This window comes from Bombina bombina, chromosome 1, assembly GCF_027579735.1.
Source record: "Bombina bombina isolate aBomBom1 chromosome 1, aBomBom1.pri, whole genome shotgun sequence".
NCBI classification, from domain to species: domain Eukaryota; kingdom Metazoa; phylum Chordata; class Amphibia; order Anura; family Bombinatoridae; genus Bombina; species Bombina bombina.
In genome coordinates this window covers 755,181,862-755,205,201 of record NC_069499.1, presented here as the reverse complement: position 1 = coordinate 755,205,201, position 23,340 = coordinate 755,181,862, and the positions used below count along the sequence as shown (strand labels likewise).

The window sequence follows — 23,340 nt, the reverse complement described above, 5'->3', positions numbered from 1 at the left end:
ACAGGAGGCTGTTTTTGGGAGAAAGGTTCTACAGGCAGTGGTTCCTTCTGTTTAATGTTCCTGCCTTGTCCCTCCCATCATCCGTGTACTTTAGCTTTGGTATTGGTATCCCATAAGTAATGGATGACCCATGGACTGAACACGCTTAACAAGAGAAAACATAATTTATGCTTACCTGATAAATTTATTTCTCTTGTAGTGTGTTCAGTCCACGGCCCGCCCTGTCTTTTTGAGGCAGGTTCTAAATTTTTAAAAATTATAACTCCAGTCACCACTGCACCCTATAGTTTCTCCTTTCTTGTCTTGTTTCGGTCGAATGACTGGATATGACATGTGAGGGGAGGAGCTATATAGCAGCTCTGCTTGGGTGATCCTCTTGCAACTTCCTGTTGGGAAGGAGAATATATCCCATAAGTAATGGATGACCCGTGGACTGAACACACTACAAGAGAAATAAATTTATCAGGTAAGCATAAATTATGTTTTTTACTTAATTTTTTTTTAGCAGCATTTATAGTTTTAAACCCTTTTGGTCCTTTCCATTTCTTCTTCTTGGCTATATGTCAGATTAGAATTACAAGAGAGGTGAGAGGGATTAAGTGCCCCTAGAGTTTTGAGAATCTTTGTCGCCTTCTAAATTTTCTGCTTCCTTGCGTGTAACGGTCTCCTATTTTCTTTATATATATATATATATATATATATATATATATATATATATATATATAGGTACAAATCTGGAATTCCAATGTAATTCTGAAATCTAAATTTTAATATTTAAAATTTTTTTAATCAAAAATTACTTCCTTCACACCCCCCCCCCCCCCCATCTTTAAAGTGAAGGTCAATTTAGATGAATCGGTGCCAGGTTTTTAATAAACCTTTTAAAAACAAGGGTACTTTAATTCATCAAAATTGACATTTCACTTTTTCTTCAAATACTTACCTTTTAATCCTGACGGCCGCTGCAGCGCTTCCTCCTGTCGCAAGCCCTCTTCACGGGTCCAAAATGACGTATCCGGCTTCCTCCAATCACTGCGTTGCCTCAGGCCATGATTCCGCGGGGGAAGCCGTGATTGGAGTAAGCCGGATTTGTCATTTCTGATGTATGAAGAGGCTTCCGACGGCCGGGGGAATCATTGGAGCGGCTGTGAAGATTAAAAGGTAAGTTTTTGAAGAAAACAAGTGAAATGTCAATTTTGATGAATTAAAGTGCCCTTGTTACAATCTGCTCTGCCTGTCTCTATGGTTTGATTTTTGTTTGTGCTAGACTCCCCTGGTATGTCTTCCTGCTTCTGCCTGACTGCTTTTAAACGCTCCTTTAATTTGTGTTCGACTCTCCTGGTAACCATTTCCTCAGTCTCCAATTTGTCTACCTGTAATCATTTTATCAGATACTGTCTAAAATGTATTTATCCTGACTCCCCCCCCCTCTAATTTGCAAGTGTGTAACTCCTGCTAGCTAAGACTACCTGTAACATCTGCATATAGTGCAGGCCTATGGCTCTCATATTCTAAGTAGCTCTCTGTTACAAGTAGTGGAGTTACCTCACTGGAGGTGGAAACTGCAGTCCCAATAACAAGTAAACTTAATAACTATACTTCTACACAATGCTCTCTATGACTTTTCTGCTCTCTCTGTCTTCCCTTCTCCTAAAAATCACTACATATCCCTATAACAACAACAATCCACACACTATCCATATCTCACCTTCCCTTCTCTCCTCCCCTATGCTATAATCTAATGAACTACTTTATTTCCTTAGAAACACTTCCACCTCTAACTCTTCTGTCTAATCATTCCCACTCCTACAAGTCTCACACTCTCACCTTCTGTCACTCTCACTGCTTCTGTCACCCTATTCCCTACCCACCGCGATGGACACTCGATTGATCTGATATTCTCTTATATCTGCTCTCTTTCTGATGTTGCCTGTCGCCCATTTCCCATCTCAGACCACCATCTGCTCACCTTTAATTCTAATATAGATTCTAAACCTACTTCCCCCCCCCCTCTCGCCCCCGCACCAGTAGAAATCTGCACACTGTGGACGCTCCCCAACTCTCCAATCTTATTCAACTTCGCCTCCCCCACACTTCCACGATATCCTGCCCTGACCTTGCTACAACCCACTATAACAATACTCTCTCCGCTGCACTTGACACTCTCGCTCTGCCCCAACCTCGCAAAGTCCCACATTGTCAGCTCCAACCCTGGCACTCCCAACAAACACGTCACCTACAAAAATGCTCCCGCACTGCTGAACGTGCCTGGAGGAAATCCCGCTCTGAACCTGATTTAATGCACTATAAGTTCATTCTTTACTCTTACACCTCTGCCCTTCGCTTAGCTAAGCAAACCTACTTCTCTTCTCTTATATCCACTCCCTCCTCAAACCCTAAAAGACTCTTCTCCATTTTCAACTCTCTCCTCCACCCACCTGCACCACCCCTTCATCTGCATTCAGTGCTCAAGACCTTGCTGACTTTTTTTTCAATAAAACATTTGCAATCCGAGGAAACATCCCAACACAAACCTCCAATCTCCCAACTCCGCTCCCAGTCACCCCCTCTGCCAGTCTCTGCACCCTCCTCCCAACCACTGAGAGTGAAGTGGCTTCCCTTTTGTCTTCCTCACACCTCACTACCTGCCCCCTTGACCCTATTCCTTCACATCTAATTCCTCCTCTGTCTCCCACCCTCACTCCGGCTCTTACATATTCAGCCTATCCCTTTCTACCGGCTCATTCCCTGCCTCCTTCAAACTTGCAAAGGTAACCCCCATCCTCAAAAAACCCTCCCTTGACCCTAACTCCCTTGCAAACTACCGCCCATATCACTGCTCCCGTTTGCTTCAAAATTCCTTGAAAAACTAGTTTTCGATCGCCTAAACCAATTCCTGTCCTCCAATTCATTGCTCGAGCCCCTGCAATCTGAGACTGCCTTCACCAAGGTTACTAACGATCTCCTTTCTGCTAAAAACAAAGGCTACTACTCTATACTCATCTTACTTGACCTCTCTGCTGCCTTTGACACTGTTGACCATCCCCCTTCTCCTACGGACTCTCAGCTCTCTTGGTCTCCTCTGACACTGTCCTCTCCTGGATTCACTCTTATCTCTCTAACAGATCCTTCTACGTCTCTTTTGCTGGTTACTCCTCCTCTCTCTATTGCCTCTGTCTGTTGGAGTACCTCAAGGCTCCATCCTGGGTCCTCTACTCTTCTCTATTTACACTTCTTCACTGGGTAAACTTAACAGCTATATCCTCAGCTATCACCTCTATGCTGATGATACCCAGATCTACCTTTTCACCCCTGCACTCTCCCCTTCTATCAACTCTCACATCAGCGACTGCTTATCTGGCATTTCCTCCTGGATGGCCTCTCACCACATAAAAATAAATATGTCCAAGACCGAACTACTTCTAATTCCCCCCCCTCTAACTCTACTCCAGTTTCTAATTTTTCTATCACTGTTGGCGGCATCACTATCTCCCCATCACCCCAAGTCTGCTGCCTCGGAGTCACGCTTGACTCAAATCTGTCCTTCATTCCCCACATCCAACTGCTCTCTTCATCCTGCCGCAACCACCTACGCAATATCTCCAAAATTCGTCTATTTCTGAGTACTGAAACTACTAAACGGCTAATACACTCCCTGGTAATTTCCCGACTTGAGTACTGTAACAACTTACTAACCGGCCTCCCTCTCTCTCCCCTCCAATCCATCCTAAATGCATCTGCCAGGCTAATCCACCTCTCAACGCTCTGTTTCTGCTGTGTCTCTGTTATTCCCTTCACTGGCTCCCCATTCACAGCAGAATTAAATTCAAAATTCTCATCCTGACCTACAAAGCCCTCACCAATGCTGCCCCACCCTACCTGTCCTCACTCATCAACAAATATACTCCTGCCCGTCCCCTAAGATCCAACGACGACCTGCTTCTTGCGTCCTCTACCATCACCTCCTCTCATGCTAGATTACAAGACTTCTCTCGTGCGGCACCAACCCTCTGGAACGCACTTCCTCGAGCTGTCAGACTTGCCCCTAACCTCTCCTCCTTTAAACGTTCCCTAAAGACCTTTCTGTTCAGGGAAGCTCATCACCTGACTTATTGACAAACTAACTTAACAGTTGCCCTCCATCTCCTCACTAATATAATTCTCACGGGAATAGGGCCCTCAATTCCCCCTGTATTTGTCTGTAAAAATTTTACCGTATTGTTTCTCCATTGTACTGTTATCCTTGTACCCATGGACAGCGCTGCGGAATCTGTAGGCGCTTTACAAACAAAAGAATACAAATAAAGAATAGATAAAATGCAAATGTTAGTCTATATTTAAAGCAGCAAATATTCCCTTTTCTTATTACTGTACTGTCTTTTTGTAAGGCTACTATGTATACAATAGTATTAAAAATTATATAAAACTATCTTTAGGTTGCAGGTATAAGTGGTATTATGACATGTAAATATTGCCTAAATTACATAAGCTATTGTGGTTTACACTTGGTCCCATCCCCTCTCAATTGTCCTATTTTACTGATGCAAATATTCCAAAATCCAAACCTTTTCCTGTCCCAAACAGTTTGAATAAAGGGTTTTCTACATGTATGTCTTAAACCCTTCTATAATATGAAATGTTGCCTGTCAGATGTAAAATTTCTGAAAAATTTGAAATCATGGAAGAAACCTGGTGTGTGTGGTTTTTTTTGTGTTTTGTTTGGTGTGTTTTTGTGTGGTGGTGGTTTTTTTGTTTTTGTGTAGTGGTGTTTTTTTTTAAAAAGTAATTTTGATAAACTGGGAACACAGTGTGTACAAAACTATATTATGCTTGAAATAAAAGTACAGCTTATTCAGTAAATAAAAAAACTTATTTTTTGTTACAAATGGAACTATTTAAAGATCCAGATATGTTAAGAAGACGTGAACTATACAGACCCTCTCTTGCCAGTACAGTCAACCCACACCCAAACAATGAAAAGCTGAAGAAAACATCAACATAACAAAACTAAGAACATTATTTTGTCTGCTGTAAAAACCCTCCTCCTTATTCATAGTACCAAAGAGAGAGAGCACTGGGAGGGCTACTATATTTCTCTCGTAGTGTTTTCTCATAGGGCAGCATTGTCCAATGTTTCCCTATGTGAAGAATCTGATTGGGTAACTAGCCGCAGATGAATATATTGCTTGATCAACTTTTTCTGATTTTCAGTTGTCATCCTATTTATAAATTAAGGTATTGTGTATTTTTTTTTTTGGGGGGGGGGGGTCGTCAGTTGTTTGCAACACTTGCTTACTTGAAGATGCTGCGGGTGAAGAAGCCCATTGTGAGGAAAGCAGCTGTTACAGAAGGAGCAGAAGTTTTTATGTAATAGGGAAAAGCTACTTGAACTTTCCATGCTATGGCCCTCCCCATTAAATTTCATTAAACAAAATAGAAAAGTCAAAATGAAGTGCGCATTTCAATTTGAAATAGAATCATTTTTGCAATATACTTCCATTAGCAAACATGCTTATAGTAAAAGTTATTACTATTTTTCTGTGACATATGCACATATCTTAAAGGGACATAATACTCATATGCTAAATCACTTGAAACTGATGCAGTATAACTGTAAAAAGCTGACAGGAAAATATCACCTGAGCATCTCTATGTAAAAAAGGAAGATATTTTACCTCACAATCTCCTCAGCTCAGCAGAGTAAGTTCTGTGTAAAAAGTTATACTCAGCTGTTCCCAGCTGCAGGTAAAAATAAAAAAAAATGAAGAAATGAACAGCAGCCAATCAGCATCAGCAGTGCTGAGGTCATGAACTCTTACTGTGATCTCATGAGATTTGACTTAACTCTCATGAGATTTCATAGTAAGCTTCCTTTACCTGATTGGTGAAATAATATGAGAGTTCACGAGGCTCATCCCCTAAGCTGTCCTAGGGCAGACACACTAAAATGCTGCTTAGAAATCCTTTTCAATGGGAGGTGGCTGCTGAGAAACTTTTGAGGTAAGATATCTTTCTTTTTTACATAGAGATGTTCAGGTGATATTTTCTAGTCCGCTTTTTACAGCTATGCTGCATCACTTTCAAGTGTTTAAACATTTGGGTATTATGGCCCTTTAAGGGCCTGTGTACCAGCATTCAAGCACAGAGAGCTGAAGATGGTGTGTTTTGCTTCTGTGAAAATGTAATTGGTGTCATACAAGCCACCACTGGCTGTCAGATAAGGTGTGGTGTTTGAATATTGGTGAATGGGCCCTTGCAAGATGTGCATATGCTGCAGAAAAACATTAATAACTTGCTAGAAGCATTTTGCTGATGGAAGTATAATGCAAAAAAGCTTATTTAAAAACCATTTAAAGGAACGCATGTGCATTTAAATTTTGACCTTTTTATCAATTTAATTATTTTTTTAAATGTCTTTAGGACACCTCTGGCGTGCAATGTTTTTTTTTTTTTTCTCTCTCATCCTTGTAGCATTTGGCAAAGCATATTTCTTTTGACAGTATTTGCCAATTGCAGTTTTTTTTGTCAAGAGATGCTCTAACCATTTTACTAAGAGGATGAAAAAATAATTGTGTCCAGATTACAGGTAAACACTATGTTGTGATGACGGAGCAGAACATTAGAAGGAATCAAGTCATCATTTAGATAAAGGTTATGAAGATAAACTAATGCAGTTAAAATATAGTTTTAATTTTCAGAATTCAGATTAATGTAAACTCTTCAATTAAAGGACCAGTCAACACAGATTTGCATAATCAACATGCAAGATAACAAGACAATGCAATAGCACTTAGTCTCAACTTCAAATGAATAGTAGATTTTTTTTCTGACAATTTTAAGTTATGTCTATTTCCACTCCCCCTGTACCATGTGGCAGCCATCAGCCAATCACAAATGCATATACTTATTCTGTGAATTCTTGCACATGCTCAGTAGGAGCTGGGGACTCAAAGTTTAAATATAAAAAGACTGCACTTTTTTTAATGGAAGTAAATTGGAAAGTTGTTTAAAATTGCATGCTCTATCTGAATAATGAAAGTTTAATTTTGACTTGAGTGTCCTTTTAAAGGGACATAAAACAAGTTGAGAGAGACAAAATATAATATGTACATTACTTTACCTGCAAATTTATATTTTTGAAAAACAAAGTAGAGAGGGCGCTAAAAGCTGTTGGGTTAAATAGGATAAATTATACAAGGTTTAGAATAAATCCAATTATCATTGTCCCTTAATCTAAATGAATGTTGATTATATATGTACTTCGCACAATATAGATTCCCTTATAATAGATATATAGTCCTGGGTTCTAAATTAGATATTATCTTAGTGGTTTTCTCTTAATATTGTTAATTCTCATATGAAGGGTGATAATTATTCAGTCTCTTCTCAAAAGATCAGACAGATTAAATTGTAAGAAAACAGATTTATTGGTTACATCTGTATACAAATTTTAAAATGCTTTCATAATCTCCCTTTCACTTATACCAATTAATAGCAACGTACTATACGATTACTAATACAATGTTTTCTCCTGTTAAGTGTGATCAGTCCACGGGTCATCATTACTTCTGGGATATTGCTCCTCCCCAACAGGAAGTGCAAGAGGATTCACCCAGCAGAGCTGCCATATAGCTCCTCCCCTCTACGTCACCTCCAGTCATTCTCTTGCACCCAACGACTAGATAGGATGTGTGAGAGGACTATGGTGATTATACTTAGTTTTATACCTTCAATCAAAAGTTTGTTATTTTATAATAGCACCGGAGTGTGTTATTCCTTCTCTGGTAGAATTTGAAGAAGAATCTACCTGAGTTTTTACTATGATTTTAGCCGGCGTAGTTAAGATCATATTGCTGTTTCTCGGCCATCTGAGGAGAGGTAAACTTCAGATCAGGGGACAGCGGGCAGATTAATCTGCAAAGAGGTATGTAGCAGCTTATTATTTTCTGACAATGGAATTGATGAGAAAATTCTGCCATACCGATATAATGTAAACTCAGCCTTAAATGCAGTAGCAGCAACTGGTATCAGGCTGTCATGTATGTATATTTTACACTTCAGTATTCTGGGGAATGGCACTTCACTGGAATTATACTGTGTGCATAAGACTTTAGCCTAATTTGCAGGGACTAGCAACAGGCTTTTTAATAACACTTAATTTATGTTAAACGTTTTTTGCTGGCATGTAAAATCGTTTCATTTCTGAGGTACTGGGTGAATAAAATATTTTGGGCACTATTTTTTTTTCCATTTGGCAGTTGTTTTATTTAATTTATGACAGTTTACTGATCTCTCTCACTGTTGTGTGTGAGGGGGAGGGGCCGTTTTTGGCGCTTTTGCTACGCATCAAAAAATTCAGTCAGAAGCTCACTGTACTTCCTGCATGATCCGGTTCATATCTACAGAACTCAGGGGTCTTCAAAACTTGTTTTGAGGGAGGTAATCACTCACAGCAGAGCTGTGAGATTGTAGTTGACTGTGATAAAAAACGTTTATTTCTGTAACTTTTTTTTCTGCTATCAGGGTTAGTTATCCTTTGCTAATGGGAACAAGCCTTTGCTAAAATTGTGTTTCTTTCATGTAATTAACAAGAGTCCATGAGCTAGTGACGTATGGGATATACATTCCTACCAGGAGGGGCAAAGTTTCCCAAACCTTAAAATGCCTATAAATACACCCCTCACCACACCCACAAATCAGTTTTACAAACTTTGCCTCCAAGGGAGGTGGTGAAGTAAGTTTGTGCTAGATTCTACGTTGATATGCGCTCCGCAGCAAGTTGGAGCCCGGTTTTCCTCTCAGCGTGCAGTGAATGTCAGAGGGATGTGAAGAGAGTATTGCCTATTGAATGCAGTGATCTCCTTCTACGGGGTCTATTTCATAAGGTTCTCTGTTATCGGTCGTAGAGATTCATCTCTTACCTCCCTTTTCAGATCGACGATATACTCTTATATTTACCATTTCCTCTACTGATTCTCGTTTCAGTACTGGTTTGGCTTTCTACAAACATGTAGATGAGTGTCCTGGGGTAAGTAAGTCTTATTTTCTGTGACACTCTAAGCTATGGTTGGGCACTTTATTTATAAAGTTCTAAATATATGTATTCAAACATTTATTTGCCTTGACTCAGAATGTTCAACTTTCCTTATTTCCAGACAGTCAGTTTCATATTTGGGATTATGCTTTCAATTATCATATTTTTTCTTACCTCAAAAATTTGACTTTTTTCCCTGTGGGCTGTTAGGCTCGCGGGGGCTGAAAATGCTTCATTTTATTGCGTCATTCTTGGCGCGGACTTTTTTGGCGCAAAAATTCTTTTCCGTTTCCGGCGTCATACGTGTCGCCGGAAGTTGCGTCATTTTTGACGTTATTTTGCGCCAAAAATGTCGGCGTTTCGGATGTGGCGTCATTTTTGGCGCCAAAAGCATTTAGGCGCCAAATAATGTGGGCGTCTTATTTGGCGCCAAAAAATATGGGCGTCGCTTTTGTCTCCACATTATTTCAGTCTCATTTTTCATTTGCTTCTGGTTGCTAGAAGCTTGATGTTTGGCATTTTTTTCCCATTCCTGAAACTGTCTTATAAGGAATTTGATCTATTTTGCTTTATATGTTGTTTTTTCTCTTACATATTGCAAGATGTCTCACGTTGCATCTGAGCCAGAAGATACTACAGGAAAACCACTGCCTGCTGGATCTACCAAAGCTAAGTGTATCTGCTGTAAACTTTTGGTAGCTATTCCTCCAGCTGTTGTTTGTAATAATTGTCATGACAAACTTGTTAAAGCAGATAATATTTCCTTTAGTGATGTACCATTGCCTGTTGCAGTTCCCTCAACATCTAAGGTGCAGAATGTTCCTGATAACATAAGAGATTTTGTTTCTGAATCCATAAAGAAGGCTTTGTCTGTTATTTCTCCTTCTAGTAAACGTAAAAAGTCTTTTAAATCTTCTCTCTCTACAGATGAATTTTTAAATGAACACCATCATTCTGATTCTTTGGACTCTTCTGGTTCAGAGGATTCTATCTCAGAGATTGATGCTGATAAATCTTCATATTTATTTAAGATGGAATTTATTCGCTCTTTACTTAAAGAAGTACTAATTGCTTTAGAAATAGAGGATTCTAGTCCTCTTGATACTAATTCTATACGTTTGGATAAGGTTTTTAAAGCTCCTGTGGTTATTCCAGAAGTCTTTCCTGTTCCTAATGCTATTTCTGCAGTAATTGCTAAGGAATGGGATAAATTGGGTAATTCATTTACTCCTTCTAAACGTTTTAAGCAATTATATCCTGTTCCGCCTGACAGGTTAGAATTTTGGGACAAAATCCCTAAAGTTGATGGGGCTATTTCTACCCTTGCTAAACGTACTACCATTCCTACGTCAGATGGTACCTCGTTTAAGGATCCTTTAGACAGAAAAATTGAATCTTTTCTAAGAAAAGCTTATCTATGTTCAGGTAATCTTCTTAGACCTGCTATATCATTGGCTGATGTTGCTGCAGCTTCAACTTTTTGGTTGGAAACTCTAGCGCAACAAGTTACAAATCGTGATTCTCATGATATTATTATTCTTCTCCAGCATGCTAATAATTTCATCTGTGATGCCATTTTTGATATTATTAGAGTTGATGTTAGGTTTATGTCTCTGGCTATCTTAGCCAGAAGAGCTTTATGGCTTAAGACCTGGAATGCTGATATGGCTTCTAAATCATCTCTACTTTCCATTTCTTTCCAGGGAAACAAATTATTTGGTTCTCAGTTGGATTCTATTATTTCAACTGTTACTGGTGGGAAAGGAACTTTTTTACCACAGGATAAAAAGTCTAAAGGTAAAAACAGGGCTAACAATCGTTTTCGTTCCTTTCGTTTCAACAAAGAACAAAAGCCTGATCCTTCGTCCTCAGGAGCAGTTTCAGTTTGGAAACCATCTCCAGTCTGGAATAAATCCAAGCCTGCTAGAAAGGCAAAGCCTGCTTCTAAGTTCACATGAAGGTACGGCCCTCATTCCAGTTCAGCTGGTAGGGGGCAGGTTACGTTTTTTCAAAGAAATTTGGATCAATTCTGTTCACAATCTTTGGATTCAGAACATTGTTTCAGAAGGGTACAGAATTGGTTTCAAGATGAGACCTCCTGCAAAGAGATTTTTTCTTTCCCATGTCCCAGTAAATCCAGTGAAAGCTCAAGCATTTCTGAATTGTGTTTCAGATCTAGAGTTGACTGGAGTAATTATACCAGTTCCAGTTCCGGAACAGGGGATGGGGTTTTATTCAAATCTCTTCATTGTACCAAAGAAGGAGAATTCCTTCAGACCAGTTCTGGATCTAAAATTATTGAATCGTTATGTAAGGATACCAACGTTCAAGATGGTAACTGTAAGGACTATATTGCCTTTTGTTCAGCAAGGGAATTATATGTCCACAATAGATTTACAGGATGCATATCTGCATATTCCGATTCATCCAGATCATTATCAGTTCCTGAGATTCTCTTTTCTAGACAAGCATTACCAATTTGTGGCTCTACCGTTTGGCCTTGCTACAGCTCCAAGAATTTTCACAAAGATTCTCGGTGCCCTTCTGTCTGTAATCAGAGAACAGGGTATTGTGGTATTTCCTTATTTGGACGATATCTTGGTACTTGCTCAGTCTTTACATTTAGCAGAGTCTCATACGAATCGACTTGTGTTGTTTCTTCAAGATCATGGTTGGAGGATCAATTTACCAAAAAGTTCTTTGATTCCTCAAACAAGGGTAACCTTTCTGGGTTTCCAGATAGATTCAGTGTCCATGACTCTGTCTTTAACAGACAAGAGACGTCTAAAATTGATTACAGCCTGTCGAAACCTTCAGTCTCAATCATTCCCTTCGGTAGCCTTATGCATGGAAATTCTAGGTCTTATGACTGCTGCATCGGACGCGATCCCCTTTGCTCGTTTTCACATGCGACCTCTTCAGCTCTGTATGCTGAACCAATGGTGCAGGGATTACACGAAGATATATCAATTAATATCTTTAAAACCGATTGTTCGGCACTCTCTAACGTGGTGGACAGATCACCTTCGTTTAATTCAGGGGGCTTCTTTTGTTCTTCCGACCTGGACTGTAATTTCAACAGATGCAAGTCTCACAGGTTGGGGAGCTGTGTGGGGATCTCTGACGGCACAAGGAGTTTGGGAATCTCAGGAGGTGAGATTACCGATCAATATCTTGGAACTCCGTGCAGTTTTCAGAGCTCTTCAGTTTTGGCCTCTTCTGAAGAGAGAATCGTTCATTTGTTTTCAGACAGACAATGTCACAACTGTGGCATACATCAATCATCAAGGAGGGACTCACAGTCCTCTGGCTATGAAAGAAGTATCTCGAATTTTGGTTTGGGCGGAATCCAGCTCCTGTCTAATCTCTGCGGTTCATATCCCAGGTGTAGACAATTGGGAAGCGGATTATCTCAGTCGCCAAACGTTGCATCCGGGCGAATGGTCTCTTCACCCAGAGGTATTTCTTCAGATTGTTCAAATGTGGGGGCTCCCAGAGATAGATCTGATGGCCTCTCATCTAAACAAGAAACTTCCCAGGTATCTGTCCAGATCCCGGGATCCTCAGGCGGAGGCAGTGGATGCATCCTTGGAAGTATCATCCTGCCTATATCTTTCCGCCTCTAGTTCTTCTTCCAAGAGTAATCTCCAAGATTCTGAGGGAATGCTCGTTTGTTCTGCTAATAGCTCCGGCATGGCCTCACAGGTTTTGGTATGCGGATCTTGTCCGGATGGCATCTTGCCAACCATGGACTCTTCCGTTAAGACCAGACCTTCTGTCTCAAGGTCCTTTTTTCCATCCGGATCTGAAATCCTTAAATTTAAAGGTATGGAGATTGAACGCTTGATTCTTGGTCATAGAGGTTTCTCTGACTCCGTGATTAATACTATGTTACAGGCTCGTAAATCTGTATCTCGAGAGATATATTATAGAGTCTGGAAGACTTATATTTCTTGGTGTCTTTCTCATCATTTTTCTTGGCATTCTTTTAGAATACCGAGAATTTTAGAGTTTCTTCAGGATGGTTTAGATAAGGGTTTGTCCGCGAGTTCTTTGAAAGGACAAATCTCCGCTCTTTCTGTTCTTTTTCACAGAAAGATTGCTATTCTTCCTGATATTCATTGTTTTGTACAAGCTTTGGTTCGTATAAAACCTGTCATTAAGTCAATTTCTCCTCCATGGAGTTTGAATTTGGTTTTGGGAGCTCTTCAAGCTCCTCCGTTTGAACCTATGCATTCATTGGACATTAAATTACTTTCTTGGAAAGTTTTGTTCCTTTTGGCCATCTCTTCTGCTAGAAGAGTTTCTGAATTATCTGCTCTTTCGTGTGAGTCTCCTTTTCTGATTTTTCATCAGGATAAGGCGGTGTTGCGAACTTCTTTTGAATTTTTACCTAAAGTTGTGAATTCCAACAACATTAGTAGAGAAATTGTGGTTCCTTCATTATGTCCTAATCCTAAGAATTCTAAGGAGAAATCATTGCATTCTTTGGATGTTGTTAGAGCTTTGAAATATTATGTTGAAGCTACGAAATCTTTCCGTAAGACTTCTAGTCTATTTGTTATCTTTTCCGGTTCTAGGAAAGGCCAGAAAGCTTCTGCCATTTCTTTGGCATCTTGGTTGAAATCTTTAATTCATCTTGCCTATGTTGAGTCGGGTAAAATTCCGCCTCAAAGAATTACAGCTCATTCTACTAGGTCAGTTTCTACTTCCTGGGCGTTTAGGAATGAAGCTTCGGTTGACCAGATCTGCAAAGCAGCAACTTGGTCCTCTTTGCATACTTTTACTAAATTCTACCATTTTGATGTATTTTCTTCTTCTGAAGCAGTTTTTGGTAGAAAAGTTCTTCAGGCAGCGGTTTCAGTTTGAATCTTCTGCTTATGTTTTTTGTTAAACTTTATTTTGGGTGTGGATTATTTTCAGCAGGAATTGGCTGTCTTTATTTTATCCCTCCCTCTCTAGTGACTCTTTTGTGGAAAGATCCACATCTTGGGTAGTCATTATCCCATACGTCACTAGCTCATGGACTCTTGTTAATTACATGAAAGAAAACATAATTTATGTAAGAACTTACCTGATAAATTCATTTCTTTCATATTAACAAGAGTCCATGAGGCCCACCCTTTTTTGTGGTGGTTATGATTTTTTTGTATAAAGCACAATTATTCCAATTCCTTATTTTATATGCTTCGCACTTTTTTTCTTATCACCCCACTTCTTGGCTATTCGTTAAACTGATTTGTGGGTGTGGTGAGGGGTGTATTTATAGGCATTTTAAGGTTTGGGAAACTTTGCCCCTCCTGGTAGGAATGTATATCCCATACGTCACTAGCTCATGGACTCTTGTTAATATGAAAGAAATGAATTTATCAGGTAAGTTCTTACATAAATTATGTTTTTTAAAACCCGGGCACTAATTGATGTAACTTTACATTCACTTTAAGCAATTGACATTGCTGTACAAGATTGTATCTTATTGGAAATCTTATATTGCAAATTGTGGGGAGGGGGAGCCTGCATCATATTGATCAAAGCTACCTATAATCTATTCGATGGGGGCTGTACACCACATTGCTTTCTCTTGACACTCAAGAACTTACTTCAGGTATATTGATTGTATGAGTGGATTTGTGACTCATGGCATTTAGGAGGAAATTGATATGTAGATATTTTTGTAAATCTATTCTTTACTAATTGTGCCTTGTGCTTGTTTCTACCAGCCCGCTGTTTGTAACGTGGAAGATTGGAAGAGATAAAAGGCTACGTGGATGCATAGGAACCTTTTCTGCCATGAACCTGCATTCTGGTCTCAGGGAGTACACACTTACCAGGTAACTATTCTTCTTAGTTTACAGCTATGAATGTTTAAGAAATTTAAAGGGACATTAAATACAAAATTTGAATCTGTATGAAACTGGAGTTTTCTGAGAAAAAATAACACTCGCTGACCATTTATAATGTTTTACATGTGCAGTAGGCGAGAGATGCAGTGCCCTACACAGATGTTCATCCACAAAGCACTCCCATTTTCGCTCTCTTAAGGTGGTTTAGCAAGGATTCCTCTCTGTTAATTGTAATTTTAAAAAACGGTTTATTAAAAAGACCCAAATTGTGTTGCTTGTTTCCAGCAGGGGTAGCATTTTAAAACAACCAGTTGGGGGGGTAGATTAATATTTTGCAATATATAACCTGTTTAGCTGTTAATAAATGTTACTTCGTTTCGTTCGGCCAACCTGGACTGTGATCACCACAGATGCGAGTCTTTCAGGTTGGGGAGCTGTTTGGGGATCTCTGACAGCACAAGGGGTTTGGAAATCTCAAGAGGCGAGATTACCAATCAATATTTTGGAACTCCGTGCGATTCTTAGGGCGCTTCAGTTTTGGCCTCTGTTGAAGAGAGAACCGTTCATTTGTTTTCAGACAGACAATATCACAACTGTGGCATATGTCAATCATCAGGGTGGGACTCAGTCCTCAAGCGATGAAAGAAGTATCTCGGATACTTGTTTAGGCGGAATTCAGCTCCTGTCTAATGTCTGCGGTTCATATCACAGGTGTAGACAATTGGGAAGCGGATTACCTCAGTCGTCATAATTTACATCTGGGAGAATGGTCTCTCCCCCCAGATGTGTGTTCTCAAATTGTTCAGATATGGGGACTTCCAGAAATAGATCTGATGGCATCTCATCTAAACAAAAAACTTCCCAGGTACCTGTCCAGTTCCAGGGATCCTCAGGTGGAAGCAGTGGATGCATTGACACTTCCTTGGTGTTATCAACCTGCTTATATTTTCCCGCCTCTAGTTCTTCCAAGAGTGATCTCCAAAATCATCATGGAGCAATCGTTTGTGCTGCTGGTGGCTCCAGCATGACCTCACAGGTTTTGGTATGCGGATCTTGTTCGGATGTCCAGTTGCCAACCTTGGCCACTTTCATTAAGGCCAGACCTTATATCTCAAGGTCCGTTTTTCCATCAGGATCTGAAATCATTAAATTTGAAGGTATGGAAATTGAACGCTTAGTCATAGAGGTTTCTCTGACTGATTAATACTATGTTGCAGGCTCATAAATCTGTCTCTAGAAAGATTTATTATTGTGTTTGGAAGACTTACATTTCATGGTGTTCTTCTCATAAATTCTCTTGGCATTCTTTTAGAATTCATAAAATCTTAGTTTCTTCAGGATGGTTTGGATAAAGGTTTGTCTGCAAGTTCATTGAAAGGACAAATCTCTGCTCTTTCTGTTTTATTTCACTGAAAGATTGCTAAACTTCCTGATATTCATTGTTTTGTGCAGGCTTTGGTTCGTATCAAGCCTGTCAATAAATCAATCTCTCCTCCTTTGAGTCTTAATTTAGTTTTGAAGGCTTTACAGGCTCCTCCGTTTGAGCCTATGCATTCTTTGAACATTAAACTACTTTCTTGGAAGGTGTTGTTTCTTTTGGCCATCTCTTCTGCTAGAAGAGTTTCTGAATTATCTGCTCTCTTGTGAATCTCCTTTCTTTCATGTAATTAGCAAGAGTCCATGAGCTAGTGACGTATGGGATATATATTCCTACCAGGAGGGGCAAAGTTTCCCAAACCTCAAAATGCCTATAAATACACCCTTCACCACACCCACAAATCAGTTTTACAAACTTTGCCTCCTATGGAGGTGGTGAAGTAAGTTTGTGCTAGATTCTACGTTGATATGCGCTCCGCAGCAGGTTGGAGCCCGGTTTTCCTCTCAGCGTGCAGTGAATGTCAGAGGGATGTGAGGAGAGTATTGCCTATTTGAATTCAATGATCTCCTTCTACGGGGTCTATTTCATAGGTTCTCTGTTATCGGTCGTAGAGATTCATCTCTTACCTCCCTTTTCAGATCGACGATATACTCTTTTATATATATATATATATATATATATATATATATATATATACCATTACCTCTGCTGATTTTCGTTTCAGTACTGGTTTGGCTTTCTACAACTTGTAGATGAGTGTCCTGGGGTAAGTAAGTCTTATTTTCTGTGACACTCTAAGCTATGGTTGGGCACTTTATAAAAAAAAAAGTTCTAAATATATGTATTCAAACATTTATTTGCCTTGACTCAGGATGTTCAACATTCCTTATTTTCAGACAGTCAGTTTCATATTTGGGATAGTGCATTTGAATAAAACAATTTTTTTCTTACCTTAAAATTTGACTTTTCCCTGTGGGCTGTTAGGCTCGCGGGGGCTGAAAATTCTTCATTTTATTGCGTCATTCTTGGCGCAGACTTTTTTGGCGCAAATTTTTTTTTCTGTTTCCGGCGTCATACGTGTCGCCGGAAGTTGCGTCATTTTTGACGTTCTTTTGCGCCATAAATGTCGGCGTTCCGGATGTGGCGTCATTTTTGGCGCCAAAAGCATTTAGGCGCCAAATAATGTGGGCGTCTTATTTGGCGCTAAAAAAATATGGGCTTCACTTTTGTCTCCACATTATTTAAGTCTCATTTTTTATTGCTTCTGGTTGCTAGAAGCTTGTTCACTGGCATTTTTTCCCATTCCTGAAACTGTCATTTAAGGAATTTGATCAATTTTGCTTTATATGTTGTTTTTTCTATTACATATTGCAAGATGTCCCATGTTGAAGCTGAGTCAGAAGATACTTCTGGAAAATCGCTGCCTGGTGCTGGAGCTACCAAAGCTAAGTGTATCTGCTGTAAACTTTTGGTAGCTGTTCCTCCAGCTGTTTGTATTGAATGTCATGACAAACTTGTTAATGCAGATAATATTTCCTTTAGTAAAGTTACATTACCTGTTGCTGTTCTGTCAACATCTAATACTCAGAGTGTTCCTGATAACATAAGAGATTTTGTTTCTAAATCCATTAAGAAGGCTATGTCTGTTATTCCTCCTTCTAGTAAACGTAAAAAGTCTTTTAAAACTTCTCATTTTTCAGATGAATTTTTAAATGATCATCATTCTGATTCTGATAATGGCTCTTCTGGTTCAGAGGATTCTGTTTCAGAGGTTGATGCTGAAATTTATTCGTTCTTTACTTAAAGAAGTCCTAATTGCATTAGAAATTGAGGATTCTGGTCCTCTTGATACTAAATCTAAACGTTTAGATAAGGTTTTTAAATCTCCTGTAGTTATTCCAGAAGTTTTTCCTGTTCCTGGTGCTATTTCTGAAGTAATTTCCAGGGAATGGAATAATTTGGGTAATTCATTTACTCCTAAACGTTTTAAGCAATTATATCCTGTGCCATCTGACAGATTAGAATTTTGGGACCAAATCCCTAAGGTTGATGGGGCTGTCTCTACTCTTGCTAAGCGTACTACCATTCCTACGGCAGATGGTACTTCCTTTAAGGATCCTTTAGATAGGAAAATTGAATCCTTTCTAAGATTCAAGTGTTCAGGTAATCTTCTTAGACCTGCTATATCTTTGGCGGATGTTGCTGCAGCTTCAACTTTTTGGTTGGAAGCTTTAGCGCAACAAGTAACAGATCATAATTCTCATAGCATTATTATTCTTCTTCAACATGCTAATAATTTTATTTGTGATGCCATCTTTGATATCATTAGAATTGATGTCAGGTATATGTCTCTAGCTATTTTAGCTAGAAGAGCTTTATGGCTTAAAACTTGGAATGCTGATATGTCTTCTAAGTCTACTCTGCTTTCCCTTTCTTTCCAGGGTAATAAATTATTTGGTTCTCAGTTGGATTCTATTATCTCAACTGTTACTGGAGGGAAATGAACTTTTTTACCACAGGATAAAAAATCTAAAGGTAAATTTAGGTCTAATCGTTTTCGTTCCTTTCGTCACAACAAGGAACAAAAGCCTGATCCTTCATCCTCAGGAGCGGTATCAGTTTGGAAACCATCTCCAGTCTGGAATAAATCCAAGCCTTTTAGAAAATCAAAGCCAGCTCCTAAGCCCACATGAAGGTGCGGCCCTCATTCCAGCTCAGCTGGTAGGGGGCAGATTACGTTTTTTCAAAGGAATTTGGATCAATTCCGTTCACAATCTTTGGATTCAGAATATTGTTTCAGAAGGGTACAGAATTGGCTTCAAGATAAGGCCTCCTGCAAAGAGATTTTTTCTTTCCCGTGTCCCAGTAAATCCAGCGAAGGCTCAAGCATTTCTGAAATGTGTTTCAGATCTAGAGTTGGCTGGAGTAATTATGCCAGTTCCAGTTCTGGAACAGGGGCTGGGGTTTTATTCAAATCTCTTCATTGTACCAAAGAAGGAGAATTCCTTCAGACCAGTTCTGGATCTAAAAATATTGAATCGTTATGTAAGGATACCAACATTCAAAATGGTAACTGTAAGGACTATCCTGCCTTTTGTTCAGCAAGGGCATTATATGTCTACAATAGATTTACAGGATGCATATCTGCATATTCCGATTCATCCAGCTCACTATCAGTTTCTGAGATTCTCGTTCCTAGACAAGCATTACCAGTTTGTGGCTCTGCCGTTTGGCCTAGCAACAGCTCCAAGAATTTTTACAAAGGTTCTCGGTGCCCTTCTGTCTGTAATCAGAGAACATGGTATTGTGGTATTTCCTTATTTGGACGATATCTTGGTACTTGCTCAGTCTTCACATTTAGCAGAATCTCATACGAATCGACTTGTGTTGTTTCTTCAAGATCATGGTTGGAGGATCAATTCACTAAAAAGTTCATTGATTCCTCAGACAAGGGTAACCTTTTTGGGTTTCCAGATAGATTCAGTGTCCATGACTCTATCTTTGACAGACAAGAGACGTCTAAAATTGATATCAGCTTGTCGAAACCTTCAGTCACAATCATTCCCTTCGGTAGCCTTATGCATAGAAATTCTAGGTCTTATGACTGCTGCATCGGACGCGATCCCCTTTGCTCGTTTTCACATGCGACCTCTTCAGCTCTGTATGCTGAACCAGTGGTGCAGGGATTACACAAAGATATCTCAATTAATATCTTTAAAACCGATTGTACGACACTCTCTGACGTGGTGGACAGATCACCATCGTTTAGTTCAGGGGGCTTCTTTTGTTCTTCCGACCTGGACTGTAATCTCAACAGATGCAAGTCTTACAGGTTGGGGAGCTGTGTGGGGGTCTCTGACGGCACAAAGGGGTTTGGGAATCTCAGGAGGTGAGATTACCGATCAATATTTTGGAACTCCGTGCAATTTTCAGAGCTCTTCAGTCTTGGCCTCTTCTAAAGAGAGAATCGTTAATTTGTTTTCAGACAGACAATGTCACATCTGTGGCATACATCAATCATCAAAGAGGGACTCACAGCCCTCTGGCTATGAAAGAAGTATCTCGAATTCTGGTTTGGGCGGAATCCAGCTCCTTTCTAGTTTCTGCGGTTCATATCCCAGGTATAGACAATTGGGAAGCGGATTATCTCAGTCGCCAAACGTTGCATCCGGGCGAATGGTCTCTTCAACCAGAGGTATTTCTTCAGATTGTCCAAATGTGGGGACTTCCAGAAATAGATCTGATGGCCTCTCATCTAAACAAGAAACTTCCCAGGTATCTGTCCAGATCCAGGGAACCTCAAGCGGAAGCAGTGGATGCATTGTCACTTCCTTGGAAGTATCATCCTGCTTATATCTTTCCGCCTCTAGTTCTTCTTCCAAGAGTGATCTCCAAGATTCTGAAGGAATGCTCGTTTGTTCTGCTGGTAGCTCCAGCATGGCCTCACAGGTTTTGGTATGCGGATCTTGTCCGGATGGCCTCTTGCCAACCGTGGACTCTTCCGTTAAGACCAGACCTTCTGTCGCAAGGTCTTTTTTTCCATCAGGATCTCAAATCCTTAAATTTAAAGGTATGGAGATTGAACGCTTGATTCTTAGTCAAAGAGGTTTCTCTGACTCTGCGATTTATACTATGTTACAGGCTCGTAAATCTGTATCTAGGGAGATATATTATAGAGTCTGGAAGACTTATATTTCTTGGTGTCTTTCTCATCATTTTTCCTGGCATTCTTTTAGAATTCCGAGAATTTTACAGTTTCTTCAGGATGGTTTGGAGAAAGGTTTGTCTGCAAGTTCCTTGAAAGGACAAATCTCTGCTCTTTCTGTTCTTTTTCACAGAAAGATTACTAATCTTCCTGATATTCATTGTTTTGTACAAGCTTTGGTTCGTATAAAACCTGTCATTAAGTCAATTTCTCCTCCTTGGAGTTTGAATTTGGTTCTGGGGGCTCTTCAAGCTCCTCCGTTTGAACCTATGCATTCTTTGGACATTAAATTACTTTCTTGGAAAGTTTTGTTCCTTTTGACCATCTCTTCTGCCAGAAGAGTTTCTGAATTATCTGCTCTTTCTTGTGAGTCTCCTTTTCTGATTTTTCATCAGGATAAGGCGGTGTTGCGAACTTCTTTTGAATTTTTACCTAAGGTTGTGAATTCCAACAACATTAGTAGAGAAATTGTGGTTCCTTCATTATGTCCTAATCCTAAGAATTCTAAGGAGAAATCATTGCATTCTTTGTATGTAGTTTGAAATATTATGTTGAAGCTACTAAGAATTTCCGAAAGACTTCTAGTCTATTTGTTATCTTTTCCGGTTCTAGGAAAGGTCAGAAGGCCTCTGCCATTTCTTTGGCATCTTGGTTGAAATCTTTAATTCATCATGCTTATGTCGAGTCGGGTAAAACTCTGCCTCAATGGATTACAGCTCATTCTATTAGGTCAGTTTCTACTTCCTGGGTGTTTAGGAATGAAGCTTCGGTTGATCAGATTTGCAAAGCAGCAACTTGGTCTTCTTTGCATACTTTTACTAAATTCTACCATTTTGATGTGTTTTCTTCTTCTGAAGCTGTTTTTGGTAGAAAAGTACTTCAGGCAGCTGTTTCAGTTTGAATCTTCTGCTTATGTTTTCAGTTTTTTTCATTATAAAATGTAAACTTTATTTTGGGTGTGGATTATTTTTCAGCGGAATTGGCTGTCTTTATTTTATCCCTCCCTCTCTAGTGACTCTTGCGTGGAAAGATCCACATCTTGGGTAGTCATTATCCCATACGTCACTAGCTCATGGACTCTTGCTAATTACATGAAAGAAAACATAATTTATGTAAGAACTTACCTGATAAATTCATTTCTTTCATATTAGCAAGAGTCCATGAGGCCCACCCTTTTTGTGGTGGTTATGATTTTTTTGTATAAAGCACAATTATTCCAATTCCTTATTTTTTATGCTTTCGCACTTTTTTCTTATCACCCCACTTCTTGGCTATTCGTTAAACTGATTTGTGGGTGTGGTGAGGGGTGTATTTGTAGGCATTTTGAGGTTTGGGAAACTTTGCCCCTCCTGGTAGGAATGTATATCCCATACGTCACTAGCTCATGGACTCTTGCTAATATGAAAGAAATGAATTTATCAGGTAAGTTCTTACATAAATTATGTTTTTCTGATTTTTCATCGGGATAAGGCGGTTTTGCGGACTTCATTTAAATTCTTACCTAAGGTTGTAAATTCTAACAACATTAATAGAGAAATTGTTGTCGCTTCCTTGTGTCCTAATCCTAAGAATTCTTTGGAGAGATCCTTACGTTCTTTGGATGTGGTAAGAGCTTTGAAATATTATTTTGAAGCTGCTAAAGATTTCAGGAAGACTTCTAGTCTATTTGTTATATTTTCTGGTTCTAGGAAAGGTCAGAAGGCTTCTGCTGTTTCCTTGGCTTCGTGGTTAAAGCTTTTGATTCATCAAGCTTATTTGGAGTCGGGTCAAGCCCCGCCTCAGAATTGCAGCTCATTCTACTAGATCAGTCTGCATTTCGTGGGCTTTTTGAATGAAGCTTCAGATGATCAGATTTGCAAAGCAGCAACTTGGTCTTCTTTGCATAGATTTACTAAATCCTACCGTTTTGATGCATTTGCTTCTTTCGGAAGCAGTTTTTGGTAGAAAAGTTCTTCAGGCAGCTGTTTCAGTTTGATTCTTCTGCTTATGTTTTAAGTTTTTCTTTTCATTTTTGAGAATATTTTGGGTTGTGGATTAATTTTCAGCGAAAAACGGCTGTTTTTGTTTTATCCCTCACTCTCTAGTGACTCTTGCAAGGAGTTCCACATCTTGGGCATTCCTATCCCATACGTCACTAGCTCATGGACTCTTGCCAATTACATGGAAGAAAACATAATTTATGTAAGAACTTACCTGATAAATTAATTTCTTTCATATTAGCAAGAGTCCATGAGGCCTACCCTTTTTTATGGTGGTTATGATTTTTTTGTATTAAGTACAATTATTTCCAAATTCCTTTGATGCTTTTTACTCCTTTCTTTATAACCCCAGTACTTGGCTATTTGTTAAACTGAATTGTGGGTGTGGTGAGGGGTGTATT

The 23,340-nt window shown here is 39.3% G+C and overlaps 1 protein-coding gene across 2 annotated transcripts in view; it reads left to right on the top strand.

Annotated features, from left to right (window-relative positions):
- The window catches only part of AMMECR1 (AMMECR nuclear protein 1), a 675,476-nt gene that overhangs the window by 340,297 nt on the left and 311,839 nt on the right, over window positions 1-23,340 (top strand). For both annotated transcript variants that reach the window (XM_053699304.1, XM_053699305.1), the window contains one exon: window positions 14,755-14,865. In XM_053699304.1, coding sequence (XP_053555279.1) covers window positions 14,755-14,865 — 111 coding nt within the window. The remainder of the gene's footprint in view (window positions 1-14,754; window positions 14,866-23,340) is intronic.